We start from the raw sequence: 15,118 nt of genomic DNA on the forward strand, positions 1-15,118 counted from the left end.
TGAAGATCTCAGATCTCATTTTGTGAAATTCTGGCTTCGTCTTGTGAAATTAGTCCACATCTCACTGTGAGTGATGAGCGAGAGTGAGTCAGGACCTGAGCCACAGCCGGCTGGCTCCAGCTCTCCCGTCCGAAGCCCAAAGGTTGGGAAAAATCTGGGACAAGTATTTATGGGTTCAGTGCTGCAGCTGAGGAGCCAGCAATGCAAGAGCAAAACACGGTGTTATTTGAGTCGCATCTGCAAAAGCAGTTGCTGTGGCTCTTTTTTTTCATGAACAATTTAGACATATTGAAAATAATGTTTTATAAAAATAGAAGAGCAAGCTCAAATTTATCCCATAGTACTAAAAGCACAATTCCTGTTCGCATAAGGGGGACGATGTAAGTATACACACAGGACAAATCTGACCCAAACACAGCAAATAAATGGGTGTTTTATTTGTGCTTTAAGTACAGCAATGAGCAATTAAGCTCAAAATTTCAAAGCTATTAAAGCGGCTAACTCCCACTGAAGTCAATGCGAGATAGAAACGTGAAGTCCTCTGGGGCTCTGTATTTTAATGTCTCGAATGCAGATTAAATATTTACAATTATTGCAATCTAACAAGATATCAGCCTAAAAATTTCACTGCAATCTCTGAAGGAAACCGCTTGGAACTATTTCAGTTAAACATAAACAAAAACTGCATTCTGAAACCCTCACTCAGGTAAAGCTCCCATTGCCTTCACCAGATAAAACTGGCAAGATTAGGTAGGCAAAAATAAAGCCAATTTGACATAAGAGGATATTTATCCGTTACAGCTACAACACTCTGTAGGAAAGTGTGGCATGCTCCATAATTGAGTGGTAAGTTATCTTTCATATTATATTTTTCTTATGCAATTTATTTCACGATGATTAAATCAAAAATATAAGCAATGAACTTACCCAAATTCTTTGATCAGGCAATTGGAACTGGGAGCAAAATTGAAACAGAAACAACACATTATTCCTGCATTGGAACTCTCATTGCAATTAATCTACTAATTAAGATTTTATTTAAAGATATTAATTAAGATGTTATTCTGAATGATTGTTGCATCGGGGTATTCCCTTCCTAAAAAGGCAATCCTTGTAATGGCAAATTATTGTGAAATACCGTCAAATGATCTAATTTTCATAGCTTTCGGGCCACTACCACTGGGAGGAATTTTGCCCAGGCAGGGACAGGGTAACGACTGCATGGTTTATGTCTTTAATCTCTACTTCAGAAACATATTTTAAAGATCCATCTGTTAGCTGTCATATTATCCAGTTAAAAAAAAATAAATTCTTGCTTCATCAGATGGCAAGTTTCAGAAATAAATTCACCTACAGAAACACAAACTTGTAGGACACAAACAATAATTCTGTTCACATTTTACATAGATAAATCCTGCCAGCAGAAAATGAAAACTCGTGGTGCAATCCACACCTGTACTTTTACAGGGGTGAACAGGACTATAAAGGAAAAACAGCTTTTCTGCAAGCCGTTCCCCAGTCCTCTATAAATACCGAGCCAAATTCTGCCTTTGCAAACAGGAGACTCCTTTCTATTAAAGTCAGCAAGAAAGCAGATTTTGGCATTTACTCTTTTGACAGGACATGTGATGGTGGTTTAGGCTTTTTTTACAATGTATTAAGAGTACATGTTACACTCATGACCTTTGCATCCATCCATCTCACACCAAGTTAAAGACGTTACCCCTAGCAGCTAGGTAAGCGATAAAACGAAAGCCAGTCTTTACTATGGATTTTGTTTTCTATTGCACAATGAGAAATGTGGAGGTATAACAGGCACATTTGTGCACTCCCGTGCATGTGTTCAGCAATGCGGGTGCACAACTCCTCCCTCCTGCCAGAGGGTACTGGCTCTGCCCCATCTCAGCTGGCACTGCAGTAGGGAGGTGGCATCTGACACCTCCTGCTCACACTGATGGACCTGGTGACCACACTGAGACCTTCCTTGGACACCAACAATAGATTGAACCAACTCTCTGTGAAAAAACATGAGGGGTGAAATCCCGACATCCTGCCCACTAATGGCAAAACGCCCAATGCCTCCACTTCACCTGCATGCCTACGGCATCCTCGCCTAACTCCCATTAACCCTCCTCCAGTTGCCCAGGTAACTCAGAGTCATACAACGCTACGTAGAAGAGTATCCAACTCCTTCTCTGCCCACCACAGACAAACTCCTAATGGTGCATTTCACCCAAACAGCCTCCTTTCCCACCTGCCAACCATGCTATCTACCACCGTCATCAGACCAACCTGCAGCAAAACCTTCAGAGCCCCTTGATCCAACTTCACTAAACGACAGAGATTTACACCTTCTGAAAAGCTAGCTAGCACTAAGCAAAATAATATTGTTTCTTCCATCGATACAGTATGTAAAATGCCCTTATTGAAATAATTTACTATTACTTTACAGCCCCTTAGCTGCTCTAACAGAATCACTCATTTGATGGAGAGGAACCCACCTGGTTTTACACCAGGGACACAGAAAGGATTGAGGTCCTGTTTGCGTATTTGTGCATTAGTACTATCCGCTATGAAATGGGAATTTTTACTTGTTGCTTTGCAAACAACAAGTTTATTTTGTGCAAATAACTTTATTTTGGGCAAATGAGGTAACTCAGTGGGAGGTGCTGAGTTGCTATTAAATTCTTTACATAAATTCTTGATAATTTTAATACTTAATAGACCCTTCACTTCCTACAGGCATTGAAACCGGAACAGAGTGTTTTTCTGCACTCTCCTTCCATGCAATAGCATTATGTTTGTGCATCTGCAGATATATACGCCATCAGCTGCTCTTCCCAGCTCTCCAGAAGTCCCACATTTCAGAATACACTCCATACAACTTAGGACATAACAACTGTTGCCTTCATTCTAAAACAACACAATCAAATTGTAGCAGATTATTGGCATGGTTTGCCCAGGAATCAGAGGAAGCTGAACCAGAGACAGCAGCTCCTGGTTGTGTGCTTAAAATACAAGACCCGTATGGGGTGTCATTATTAGGATGAAACAGCCTGTAGTCAGCAAGGCGTTCAAATTTGCAAATACTACAGAGCATTTTACTTCACGCATAAGGTTTAACCCAATTTTTTAGCAAAATCTCCTTAAGCAAGAAGAAGGAAGACAAAATGAAGGTGTAGTGCTGTTGAAGAAAAGCAACGTATAGTTTGCATACAGGTCCTCTTTCTATACTACATACACATTGCAGTTGTTACACCATTTTAGGGAGACCCTCCTAAATTTTTGTTATTCAGCAAATAAGCAGCAGGATTATGGCCTATGAACAAGACAGCAGCCCTCTCACACAGCATGTCTTCAGGCATAGAGGAGCAGGGATCCTACAAAGTCATTGTACATGCTATAGCCCACAATGGCTACCTAAAAGAGATGGAGCACTTGCATGGAGACTTGAAAGCATTGGGTGGAAGGTTTTATCTCTTTTCTGGGAGTCCTTAAATATTGACAGCTGGGATGCTCGGGTTTGCTGGCCCGACTTTGAATCTACATCGTCTCCTTGTAGTCAATACTGACTCCACTGCAACGGCCCAGAGCATGGGAGAGTGCTGAAGAGGACACAGGTAGCTGCAAGTGCTGGTAGCTACACTACAGTTTTGGAGGAACACGGTTCTAAAACATACATGTAATTTGAATCTGGTTTCCTCTATAATCAAAACATGTTGTTTCATCTGCAAAACATCAAGAAGCTCAGAACAATGCTTACGCTTTTCCACAATGGTGCAGCAAAAACTGTGTGTTGTAGGAAATCCAAAAATGACTAAGACTGCATTCATTTCTCTGCACCTGCTTTGAAGCATCAACAGGCTTGTTTACAACATCAAAATTCCCAAAATACTTACTTGTGGATGAAACAAGAATCCCGGGGAAGGTCTCAAGTATTTCTCTTTTAAAGCTTCCAGTGGGTCAGTTAACTTTCTTTTCTCTACTCTGTAAATGTTAAAATTAGATTTGCTTGTGATGAATCGGTCTCAGATATTAATAAATATACAGCTACTCATGTTTAAAATAGTCAATTATACATCAAGTAGTTTGTTTCTCAGAGATAATGGTAAAAGATAAGGAAGTACAGTCAACTCCCAATTCCCGCATACAACTCATTACTGCGGTCGGGAGCTGTGAATCGCCATTAAAGGGAGATTATAACATTTACATAGGAAATAACCCCATTTCAAAAGACCGGTAATAATTATAACAGGAACCAATGACTAACTACTGAGCACTTTTATGAAGAAATGAGGCAACTGAGTGTGGTCTCCGCGTGGAGGAGAGGAATTCAAGGCAACAGGAGCCTTGAGCAGTGGGTCCCTTCTCATCTGCTCGTGCAAGACATCGCAGCCACCATCCTGGAAACCTCTCCTTGTGCATGGCCATGCACAAGCAGGGTGAGAAAGGCGGGCTTGTAGGAACGCACTGAATCCGATATGCCAGCAACAAAGACTGCGATCAACTCATGTGAGCATTTAGGCAGCAAAACGCAGCATGGATAATTCAGAAGCAGTGTGGAAATTTGAGGGTTTTGCTTTTTCTGTTACTGAAGCGTACGCTTTAAGGGACAGATCCTGTTGTCCATACATAGATGCAACTCACAGCAAAGGAAGGCTCAGTAACAACTGGCCTCATGCTATGCTGCCAGAATTTGTACAGATTTCATTAGTTTGTAATGCAGGACCATAAAAAACGGATCGTTATTTCCACTGCTTCAGGCATTTAAAATGAATATGACGCAAAGAAAACCTATGGTCTAATACAGATACCAATCTGGCATGAACAAAACCATCTCAGTAAATAGCATCATATCCTGTTTCTTCATAATGCATACCTGTTGTCTTATGCGAGAGCATTCTCCAAAAACTTTGCCCATAGCATTTCTTTTTCAGAGAAAGTAATAAATTAACATTTACATGGCAGTAACTTTTTTTTTACAATAGGCTGTAGAATCAGTCATTTATATTACAGACAAATATTTTTACGGCTAGTTTTTCTCTATATTATTATTATTATCTCTCTGTATTTTTAGATGCATGACTTTGGCTGGTTACAAATATACAAGCAGAAAGGCGAAGGGCAAAGAGGGGCTGACATACACAGGACGCACGTGAAATCCAGATCCCGGTGAGATCCATCTCGGCACTACTGGGAAACACCCAGGGGTCAGGATTTTACCACTGGTTTTTAAAACCTCAGCTCACTGACAGTGTCTGCTTGTGCACACGTCGAAGCCAACGACAAGGCTCTCACTGTTTTCATAAGGTAGATCGGATTAACTAGCCCACTGGTTAGGCTTTGTACACACAAGGATGCTGTGCTTTCAATTATATTAATGACATGCACAGATAAATCAACCCATTGTTCAAATCAGTGCAAGAAAAGGCAGAAATCACTCTCAATTTCCATACTTTTTATACACCTTAGGACAAATTTGCTTCTTTGTTGTGCTTACGAGATACTCCTACTTAATTCAGGAGGAACTAAAAAGGTGGCGTACAACTGGCACCCTGGTGAGATGCTCTCTAATTTCCAGGGGAAGGCAGAGACAGAGGGCAGTAAAGGCAAGTGGGCAGCATTTTGGAAGAAAAGGAATTTGAGGCAAACGAGTGATGTCAAATACACAGTAAATATACAAATATTCGATACTGATGCCAATTCGTTTCTGGGTAAGAGAATATATTCAACTTCTGCACATCAATCTGTGCAGGTTAAACCAATGACTCACTGCAACGAGGGCAGTCATGAAGACTTGCTAACTGCAGCATTACCGGACCCGGGGTTTGCTCTGAGCAGCTCAGATTTGAGGCGGCGTGCGCAGGTCAGCCTGAGCCTGGGCCACCCCATGCCCCGGCGGTGGGATGATGCCTCCAGGGATGATGGGATAGGAACAGGGTTGTCCTGCATCTGCGGGCAGGTGGCCCTGGCAGACCTAACTGCCTGTACCAAAGGATGCAGAAAGGCAGCAGATAGTCCGTTACCTGTAAATGGGATCCATAAAGAACGGGGTGGGCCTGGCGTGCTGCAAGGAGGACTCCGAAGCTTTCCTTTGCTCGAGGTCACCTCCTTTCTTTTCTCCAAAGACGTGGTTTTTCCGAGGCTCAGCTTGTTTTGTGCTGCTGGCTCGACTTCTGCTGCCCATGCTGAGATCTAGAGGCTGGTCCTGGCTTGCCGCAGAGGGGGCTGCTGGCTTTGAGGTTATGGGAGTAAGTGGCTTCTCCTCCTTACGCTTTATGGTGAGGTCAAAGGGAGACTCAGAGCTTCCCTTTGGGATCTTCTTTATTTCACTGGGTGATTGGGGCTCCACTTTCAAGGGTAACGGTCTCAAGTCTCTATCAGGAAATGGATACATTGATTGAGAGAATGCTGGAAAAAATGGGAGGGGAAACATGGAAGGGTAAGGTAAGGCTCCAACTTTTTTGTCTTGCAGCCCCACAAGTCCTGTTGAACCAAAGTACTTTTCAGCAATAGAAGCAATAGCCTTTATAGAATCATTCACCGCTCCTGACACCGCAGTCTGCTCCTCTAAGGATGGTGAGAAAATGGAATGATTGCTGTGGTCTTTCTTATTATTTATTGAAGCCAGGCTCTGCAGAGAGCTTACTTTGTCTTTGAACATTTTACCATTTTCTTTAAATTTCTCTTTCTCACTTTCAATGTCACTTTCCAGATCAGAGCCCGAGGTGGTTTCCAGGTCACTGCCACTGGGGGTACTGACATCGTCAAGGTCAAGGTCACTACTCTCTGACTGGTCACTGAGTTTCTCATGCGGCCTCTCTTCAGAGGACCTCTCTGGTTGAAGCTCCACTGGCTTATTCTCCCCTACTGATGGTTGCTTATTTAGTGCCTTCAAAATATCCTGGGTGGCTGGCAGTATCTGAGGATTTGTCATGAGGGGACTTTGACTTTTGTTTGTCTGATCTGCGCTCGGTAGTCCTTTAACAGGAGAACTAGTAGGTAGCAAAGGTGGCCTGTGGTACAAGCCTGAAGGAAACAGACCAGGGAAGCTAAAAGAAAATCCAGGAGCTGTTGGAAAGGTAAGACCAGCAGGATGCCTATTGGCTCCAAAATAGTCAGCAAGGCCCGGATTTGCATGATTCATATTAACCATGGACGTTTTATCCATAGCTGGGGTTCCAGGAAGTGAAATGCCTTGGCCAAAAAATCCTCCTGCTGCAAAATGGTTCTTGCCCTCACAAAATCTCCTGTGTTTATTTAAGGAAGACGTAGTGCTGAACATTTGTCCACAGTCTTTGCACTTGATTTGGGTTCTGCAATCAGCATGCATGCGCTTATGACGACAAAGGTTTGAAAACTGAGTATAGGATTTATGGCAGACCTCACCTGTATGTAAACAACAACAACAACACATCTCAGGCTTTATGGTAATTGCCCCCACCCTCAAAATTTTGCAAACACCACCACTTTTTTTACCCACCAAATGTCAATTAGGAAGTCGTAAGGAGAAGTCTGGGTGCACAAATGTACAAAAAGCTATTGTACTCTTCCAAAGCAAGGCATCCAAGCAGACAAATGTCTAAAGACAGCACCAAAACCCGCTCCAACAAACCAAAAAACGTCTGAAACCACTAAAAGACAAAGTTTCCTTGTTTGCTCTTTGTATTGCAGAGTGTTGCATATCTGGTACCATTATTCCGTATTGCATTAACACCCAGAGCCCCGCCAAGAGCCGTGGCTCAGTGCTGTAACACCGTATGAACCCACAGTGCTCCTACGCGAGCGAGCACTCGTGTCTTCAAATGACATCCATTTATGTTGCTATTCACATGTGGAAAGTTAGTCATTAAAATAAATATTTGCAGGACCAGACAGGAGATAGATAAGAGCTGCCTCACAGAGCTTTCAGTCTGCAAGACCACAAGGATATGAACGAGGTGAAGGAGGAGACAACCAGGTAGTTCTGAGCGCGTAACCTTATTAACAAACATTTTTTTCCACTTACAATTAAGAATTTAATCTCATGAAAGTCCAGGATAGAGCCTGAGTAACCTCAGTCTAATACTCTCGTATGTCCAAAGCATTTCTATTCGTGTAATGCATAGTGTCCCTACAGGTGTCTGGGATGCTGTAACTCTAAATGCCACATTTTAATAACTTTACTAGTCTTAGTATTGCTTATTTGTCTCTTGCACATGAAAAAATACACTATATTTCAACAACAATTTCCTTTAAGAATGCAACTGTATTTATTTGCATGGCCGATGCTCAAAACAGCTCGATGGATTTCCTTTCAAACTCCTCTGGGAGGAGAATAGCTCCAGCCTCACGAAAGAAGCACATGGAGAAAGCCCAAAACCATGGAGGGGAGGAGATCTACCTTGAGCTCATGGGCCTGATCTAGCCTGCGACACCTGGCACGTTGGATCACGGCTTCCAGCATCTATTTTCAGTAGCAGGAGGCTGAAAGTGGTTCCGGTGGTGCAGAGCGAGGCACTATGAAGTGTAAATCATGTCGTTGAAGCAAATGGGATTTTGCATGTCCCTGATTTTCTGGCTGTTACAAACCTTAGTGACCCAATTGGGGCAGCAACCAAATTATAGGTCCATAAGTTAAAATGTGGTTTCAAAGATGATAATGCTAGGCTCCTCAGTGCCTTTTTAGGTCCCCTTTTGTCATCCTTTGGATGAGCAGGGGCATCGAGCAAGTCCCAAGGTTGCGCTATGTCTTGTGCTCTTCATTACGCTAAAATTTGTCCGTACCTCTGCACTACCTTGCTTCTAACAGTATCAGCTCCAGCCTTGTTTAAAAACAAGGCAGCAGTATTATCGGTAAGCAGTGTTATCCCTCTGTAATAAATCCTTTTTTTTTTTTCCCAGCCAGGAAAAAGCATATGGCTACTTTATTTTTATTTAATTTTTGTTATATCATAAGCTCTCATCTTTCACACATCAAAGCCACACAACAATACACATTGTGTATTCTGAGGCCTTTTTAACAATCATTTTCATGATTTGAGACAGACTGACATAATTTACAATGGCTCTATTTTAAGCCTGCAAAGGAAACTGAATTGAATGTATCCCATCCTGCACTCTTGGTTCCCATGAACTGCAATCACGTCCTCTAACTTCCACTCGCACCGGGGCCCGCGCTAACCTTCCTGCTCCTCTAAATCTCTGCCCTTGAGAAACTTGACCACTTGTTGTCATCTCTTGACTGTTTACCTCTTCAGCAGGCTGCTTCATATCTCAGCAACAACGCTGCTATTGTTCAAGGGCCTGATCCTGCCTGATCCACCCGTTTTCCCTGTTCACGTCCCGTTGACATTCCCGGGACAATTTGTGGGGTAAAGAGTGCAGAATTGGGCCCAAACACAGGAAATTTGCAATGCGGTAATTCAGGAAGAATGTTTGTTGCTGTGTATCAGTTACTGTTCCTGCTGGAAATATTCATTCACAAGGAAAGGCAAGAAAGAAGAGAGAAAACAAAAAATAAAATGAAAAAAAAAGAAGAAAAAAGATGGAAAAGAAAGGAAAGAGAAATAAGAGACAAGAAGGAAGAGAAAAAATAGAAGAGAGAGAAGAGAAAGGAAGAGAAAGGTAAAGAAAAGGAAGAGAAAGGTAAAGAAAAGAAAGAGAAAAGAAAAGAAAGAGAAAAGAAAGAGAAAAAAGAAAAGAAAAGAAAAGAAAAGAAAAGAAAAGAAAAGAAAAGAAAAGAAAAGAAAAGAAAAGAAAAGAAAAGAAAAGAAAAGAAAAGAAAAGAAAAGAAAAGAAATTATTCTAGTTCCTTGAAAATGCTTGATTTTCTCTTGATAAGTACTTTCTGCTTCTTTTTTTGGAAAATGTTTTATTTGCCTATTTAACATAGAACTATTTTTTATTTCATATAGAAATATTTGTTGTTTTTTGTTGCAGTATGACGCTCTGATTTTTCTGCTCTTTTGTCTTATTTTTAGCCTAATCAAAGGCATAAGGTTTCTGCTCCCACAAAAGAAAGTCACCTCCATACTTCACAGCACAGAATCAGACCTCTTACCTTCACTGTTGAGGTCTTATACAAAAACCTCCCCCTGCTCCCATCAGGTGGATCACAGAAACCAAATTTAAACTGACCAAAATGGTACAACTCAAGTGACACATCCATAGGTTTGCACAAGCGTCATCTTGGATATTACGGGCCAACTCCTCTCCTTGTGTAAAGCAGGATAACTCTTATCAACGCTGATAGAGTTATGCCTACCATACAGCAGCAGAGCAGCAGACCATATATATTTTTCCAGGAAAAAAATCTCCCATGCATACATTTGCAAGGCTAGGCTAATGTATAATTAAAAACAAATCATGGTTTCTGAACTTTTGATCTTCTACCAGGTACTGTTGAGGGCCTGCTTCTTATTCACATGACTGTATTAAATATAACACTTCACTCAGGTAGGCTAGAGTGGTAAGCAGGTGAGAAGGGGTGTATTGGCACAGATTTGTTCTTCCTAAAGTTTGGGAAGTTCTCCCTTAAAGAACATCGATACATTATTAAATTATTATTCTCCATTAATATATTCAAAAGTCAACAGGACCGAGAAATATTCTACTCCAGAGAAAAGCAAAAAATACACACTTACAATTGAGAGATAGCCTTACAAACTATTAAGGAAGATGCAAATTAATCATTTGACTAAATATATTTTATCTCAGTTTTAAAAATAAATTAAACCAATAACGGCAATACCATTAAAATATGTAAATATTTATTATTATAATCTCAATCAAACAATTAACAGTTGTACTGAGGACTTTACCTTTTTGAGCACAAAAGTTATTTAAAACTATTTAATGAGGTGCTGCTTGCACCAGGTGCCTCTTGCATTTAACAGGCAGTCTATTAAATCCATGGGCTTTCAAGGCTAGCAAAGAAGTTTTGGGGCCAGGTCTGAAGCTCTTACTCCCCAGAGCAGTCTTACTCTTGGGGACCATCACCTGAAGCCTGTGTGTAACATGGCATCAATGAAGAGCACACCCAATGCCCCGCTGGTTTTGGAGGAGACTCTGTGTGTAAATCGATTGTGCCACCTCGACCTCCGTGGATACTCCCAGGAGCCAGGACTCCTCAGATAAGTTTGTGTTGTAAGATCTACCTCTTTTTCATCACACGACTTCTATTTCCAAGTAAGGCTTTGTTTAAACTTTACTAGATGGGGGACGGTTATCAACTTTAATTGCTTCCATGTATCAAAGCAACAGAAGCCGAGTTTGATTTCTCCTATTACACCTTATTACACCCTTTAAATCTTAGCGCCATACTTTTAAGCAACTAACTTGTAAGGGAAGCTTCCCTCCTTGCAGCTTTTATTGCTCTACAGACCCCAGATTTAACACAAACTCCCAATCTGGCTCCCAAATTGCAAAAATTCATCTCATGCCTACGCTCACTCTGTACCGCGATTGTCTCTGGACCCCAAATTAGCCAGCAGTTAAGTTTGCATATTTTCTGCTTATTAAAAAAATTACTGTAAGTACTATTTTGAATATGTTCAGTCTATTATGGCATGTGGTTTCTATTTGGAGAGGCTGGAGACTTTGTGAAGGCAGTGAGTAATTACCTTAGCGTTGGTGAGTTTTCACTCAAGCTTGGGCGGTGTACTGTAATAAGAGACAGTTGCCATAAACAGACTGGTACGAGTAAATCATGGTGTGTGGCCTTCTGGTGGAAAACAGATATCTCCTTTAGGTGACCCTACCTCCCTCCCATTGCTCAGCAAAGCCTACTGAACATGTGGTCTCCAAACCCTTTTATTCTGCAATTGCATGGCTGTTATTCATAGGTTGCTCAATGGGTTTTCATCCCTCACACTGTACATATGAAGAATACCAGTTGCTGTTTTGATTTATCAGAGTAAATAGTAACAAAGAGCATTTGAGAGATTATTTCATTTAAGACAGGTGCCACTTACAGACTTTTATGTAGGGCATTGCAACAGGACCATCTGAAGACTCCCTTACCTGGCCAGAAGTTACTGTTTTCTAATAATTATAATCTTTAAGTGTAATTACTTAACCTGTAATCAGGTTTGAAAATTATTAGTGATATTTATTATTGGATCTAGCTATACATTTTCTCATTGAAGAAGCCCAAACCAAAAGTATTATCTAACCCAATGGCAGATATACAGACTTCGCACAAATTAGTCTTTCAAACCAATACTCCTCCCCTTGAGGAATTATCTTAGCATGCGGCCACTGCTTTGTCTGGGTGTGGTGTTGGTATTTTGGTAAATTACTGTTGAGAACAGCAAAAGATTAAGAAGTTTAGTGGACAAGTAGGGGAGGTGGTCACAAGGTGACATTTGAGCCATAGCAGGTGTCTGAAAAGACTGTGGTGGAGATCAGCGCTAGCAAGAACAATGTTCTTAAATATTTTCTGCCTCTACTTCCCTGGTGAAAGGGAGAGAAAGCAACCTGCAACATTCCCGTGCACCCAGCTTCCCCATCTCCTAGCAGGATCTGGCTCAGCAGTAAACAGAACCTGTGAGACTTTGAGGATCTGATTTATAGCCCGGTACAGCGTCAGGCCCACATACAAGGCGAGTTTTACTGCTGGAGCAGCTGTTGGCAGAGATCTGAGAGCTCAACTCAATACTTAAATTCGGGGCATGCAAAGAAGCCTCAAGGAGGGCAAGCTCCTCCGACTGAAATACACTGCTTTTAAGGTTTATTTTCCAACTCCAGCAAAAATCATGGCATCTGCTGTGGAGGCTCTGTGGCCCAAAATTAACTTCTAAAGCAAAGCAGCCTTCCAGGTACTGCTGGCTCTGCCTAATTCCCAGCGTGTCCCAACTGTGGTGGCAGCCGCTGCCCCCCTCCCCCGCCCACCCTGGCACTGCCGCCTCCTCCCCTGTGCCAGCACTAATGCTGCCCTGCACAGCAGGGCCGGATCCAGCACAGGGCACAGCACTGGGGGGCTGCCGCTCGTGCAGAGGAGCAGGAAGGAGAGCAGTCAGCTTAGCGTGGTGCAAAGCAATGAGGCTGCAGCCACCGAGCCTGGTACGGCTCCTTCTCACTACATCCCACTCCCCACTTGCTCTTTGCATCTGTGTGTGGAAAAATATCGCAGGGACAACAGGTACATTTATACAGCATACAGTGTCTGCCTGAAAAGGAAAATCAGATTAAAATAGTGCTTTACATTGGACTACAAATTACCCAGTACTCATTTAATAACTCACAGCCCCCGTGCAGCCAGCAGGAAATTCAAAGGGAGCACAACACAACCTCCTGCTTCCAGATTACGCTGCTTTTCGACAAAAGAAGTAACACTTAGCCAAAGACGTTTAGTTGAAGACTTACATATAAAAGGTTTGACACTGCTGTGGATGTGTTTATGCTGTTTGAGGCCTGAAGAAGTGGCAAAGGTTTTGCCACACTCTGGACAAGCGTGAGCACGAGCCCCAACATGCTGGGAACGAATATGCCTCTGAAGGTTGCTGGGGTCCGTGAAAACCTGCTAGGAAATGAGTACTGATTAACCAAGAAACTTAACTGCAGAAGAAGCCAGTTATTACAAGAGTCTTTTAAAATTCAAACCTTGGAGCTATTTGGGAGTACTTAAGATTAAAAACTGTGGCTGCATTGCAGCCTCACTAATGGGCATCAGTGGGAGCTGTGCCTGCAGGACGGGGCCTCAGTTTCCCAGGATCAGCCAAGTATTTGGCGGCTCTGTTAACCCCTTTGCAGCTGCTGCAGCAGATGCATTTGACCCTGCCATTAGAAATCATGCTTTTGAGGTCAGGTACTTCACAGAAAATGAGTCAAAATGCCGCCGCTTGAAACTTGTAAGCATTACTGCAATAGAAATACTTTATAGCAACAACTGAGTGCATGACAGTAAGAAATCCTTCACGCAGTCCTAGCACCCAGGGCTTGGTTGTGTTTTATGAGTGTCAGCTCAATATGAAATTCCCATTATTGCAGCAAATCTACTTAAAAATGAGAAAGTCCTCATACAAAAGGCCCAAGCTTTGGGGATCTGATAAAAAGCAATGCAGAGCACCACATCCTATATAAATAATCTACACAGCAAGCACAGTGCTGCAAAGTGATAGAGATGCTCTAGAGGTGAGATAGTTGCGCTCACTTAGTGCAGCTGGGGCCCATCACTATTTCTTGTTTTGATGTATATTGCAGTAATGTCCTGAAGTTTCTGGTCCCAACAGCTGGCACACAGCCTAGGGAACCCATCCACCCTGCATTTCCCTGGGGTTTATTGCCCCTCAGTGGTCCTCTTACACCCCACCAGTGCTCACAAGGTGCCAAGCCCTGAGCTCAGGGATTCTCAGCATCCTGCATCAGTGCTCAGTTCAGACCCCACAGCCATTTCCAAATCAAAGGGGGCAGAAGAATAACATATTTATAAAGTAGAAGTGTAAACCCTTGAGAAACTGTCTGGAGCATGGCAGAAGCCTTACACCCTCCTGCATCCCAGCCCTGGTCATCCCCACTTCCATGCTCTCATGCATCCAGTGGCACGAGAAGCACCAGGCAGCCTACAAATTCACTGTACCTTGGCACAGTTTTCACACTCATAGTGCTTCCCGCTGTCGTGCGACATTTGGTGACGTATCAAGTTTGACTTCCAGTTAAAAGCTTTGGGGCACTGGTCGCACTTGTACTCCCTCTCCTCGCTGTGCGACAGCATGTGCTTCTCCAGGCTGTGGAAACAGGAATAGGGCTCAGTGAGGTCCCATGCACACACGTGGGTTTATCAGCAGTTTGTAGGAAGAGGAGACAGCAGAGCACATAATTACAGCAAAAAAAATAAAAGCCCCAAAGGCCCAATCCTGACAGACCCACGTCCTTTGAGTACCAGGCTCACCCCAGCTGGGAGGCAGAACATCCTCCTCCCTACCAGAATAACACATCCTCTCATGTTTTGCCAGGCCACTTGCAAATGCTCCAGGAGATGCTGCTGCCATCGCTCCCTAAGGAGATTATTTCATACACCTCTCAGTAATTCACTCTGGTAATTCTTCCCTGCAGTCTGAATTACTTCTACCTTATGACTTTCCCTCTAAACACACCTTGGATCCCACCACCTGACTTAACTCCACTCCTTTGATGG

General features: G+C 42.6%; 1 protein-coding gene across 1 annotated transcript in view; it reads right to left on the reverse strand.

Annotated features, from left to right (window-relative positions):
- Window positions 1-15,118, reverse strand: part of MECOM (MDS1 and EVI1 complex locus) — a 194,496-nt gene that overhangs the window by 17,220 nt on the left and 162,158 nt on the right. The window contains exons 5-8 of the mRNA XM_009333565.1: window positions 14,561-14,708; window positions 13,348-13,501; window positions 6,027-7,389; window positions 3,900-3,987 (exon numbers count right to left, since the gene is read on the reverse strand). Of these exons, the coding sequence (XP_009331840.1) occupies window positions 3,900-3,987; window positions 6,027-7,389; window positions 13,348-13,501; window positions 14,561-14,708 (1,753 nt within the window). The remainder of the gene's footprint in view (window positions 1-3,899; window positions 3,988-6,026; window positions 7,390-13,347; window positions 13,502-14,560; window positions 14,709-15,118) is intronic.

Source organism: Pygoscelis adeliae, unplaced genomic scaffold (genome assembly GCF_000699105.1).
Source record: "Pygoscelis adeliae isolate BGI_AS28 unplaced genomic scaffold, ASM69910v1 Scaffold220, whole genome shotgun sequence".
In the NCBI taxonomy this organism is placed as follows: Eukaryota; Metazoa; Chordata; class Aves; order Sphenisciformes; family Spheniscidae; genus Pygoscelis; species Pygoscelis adeliae.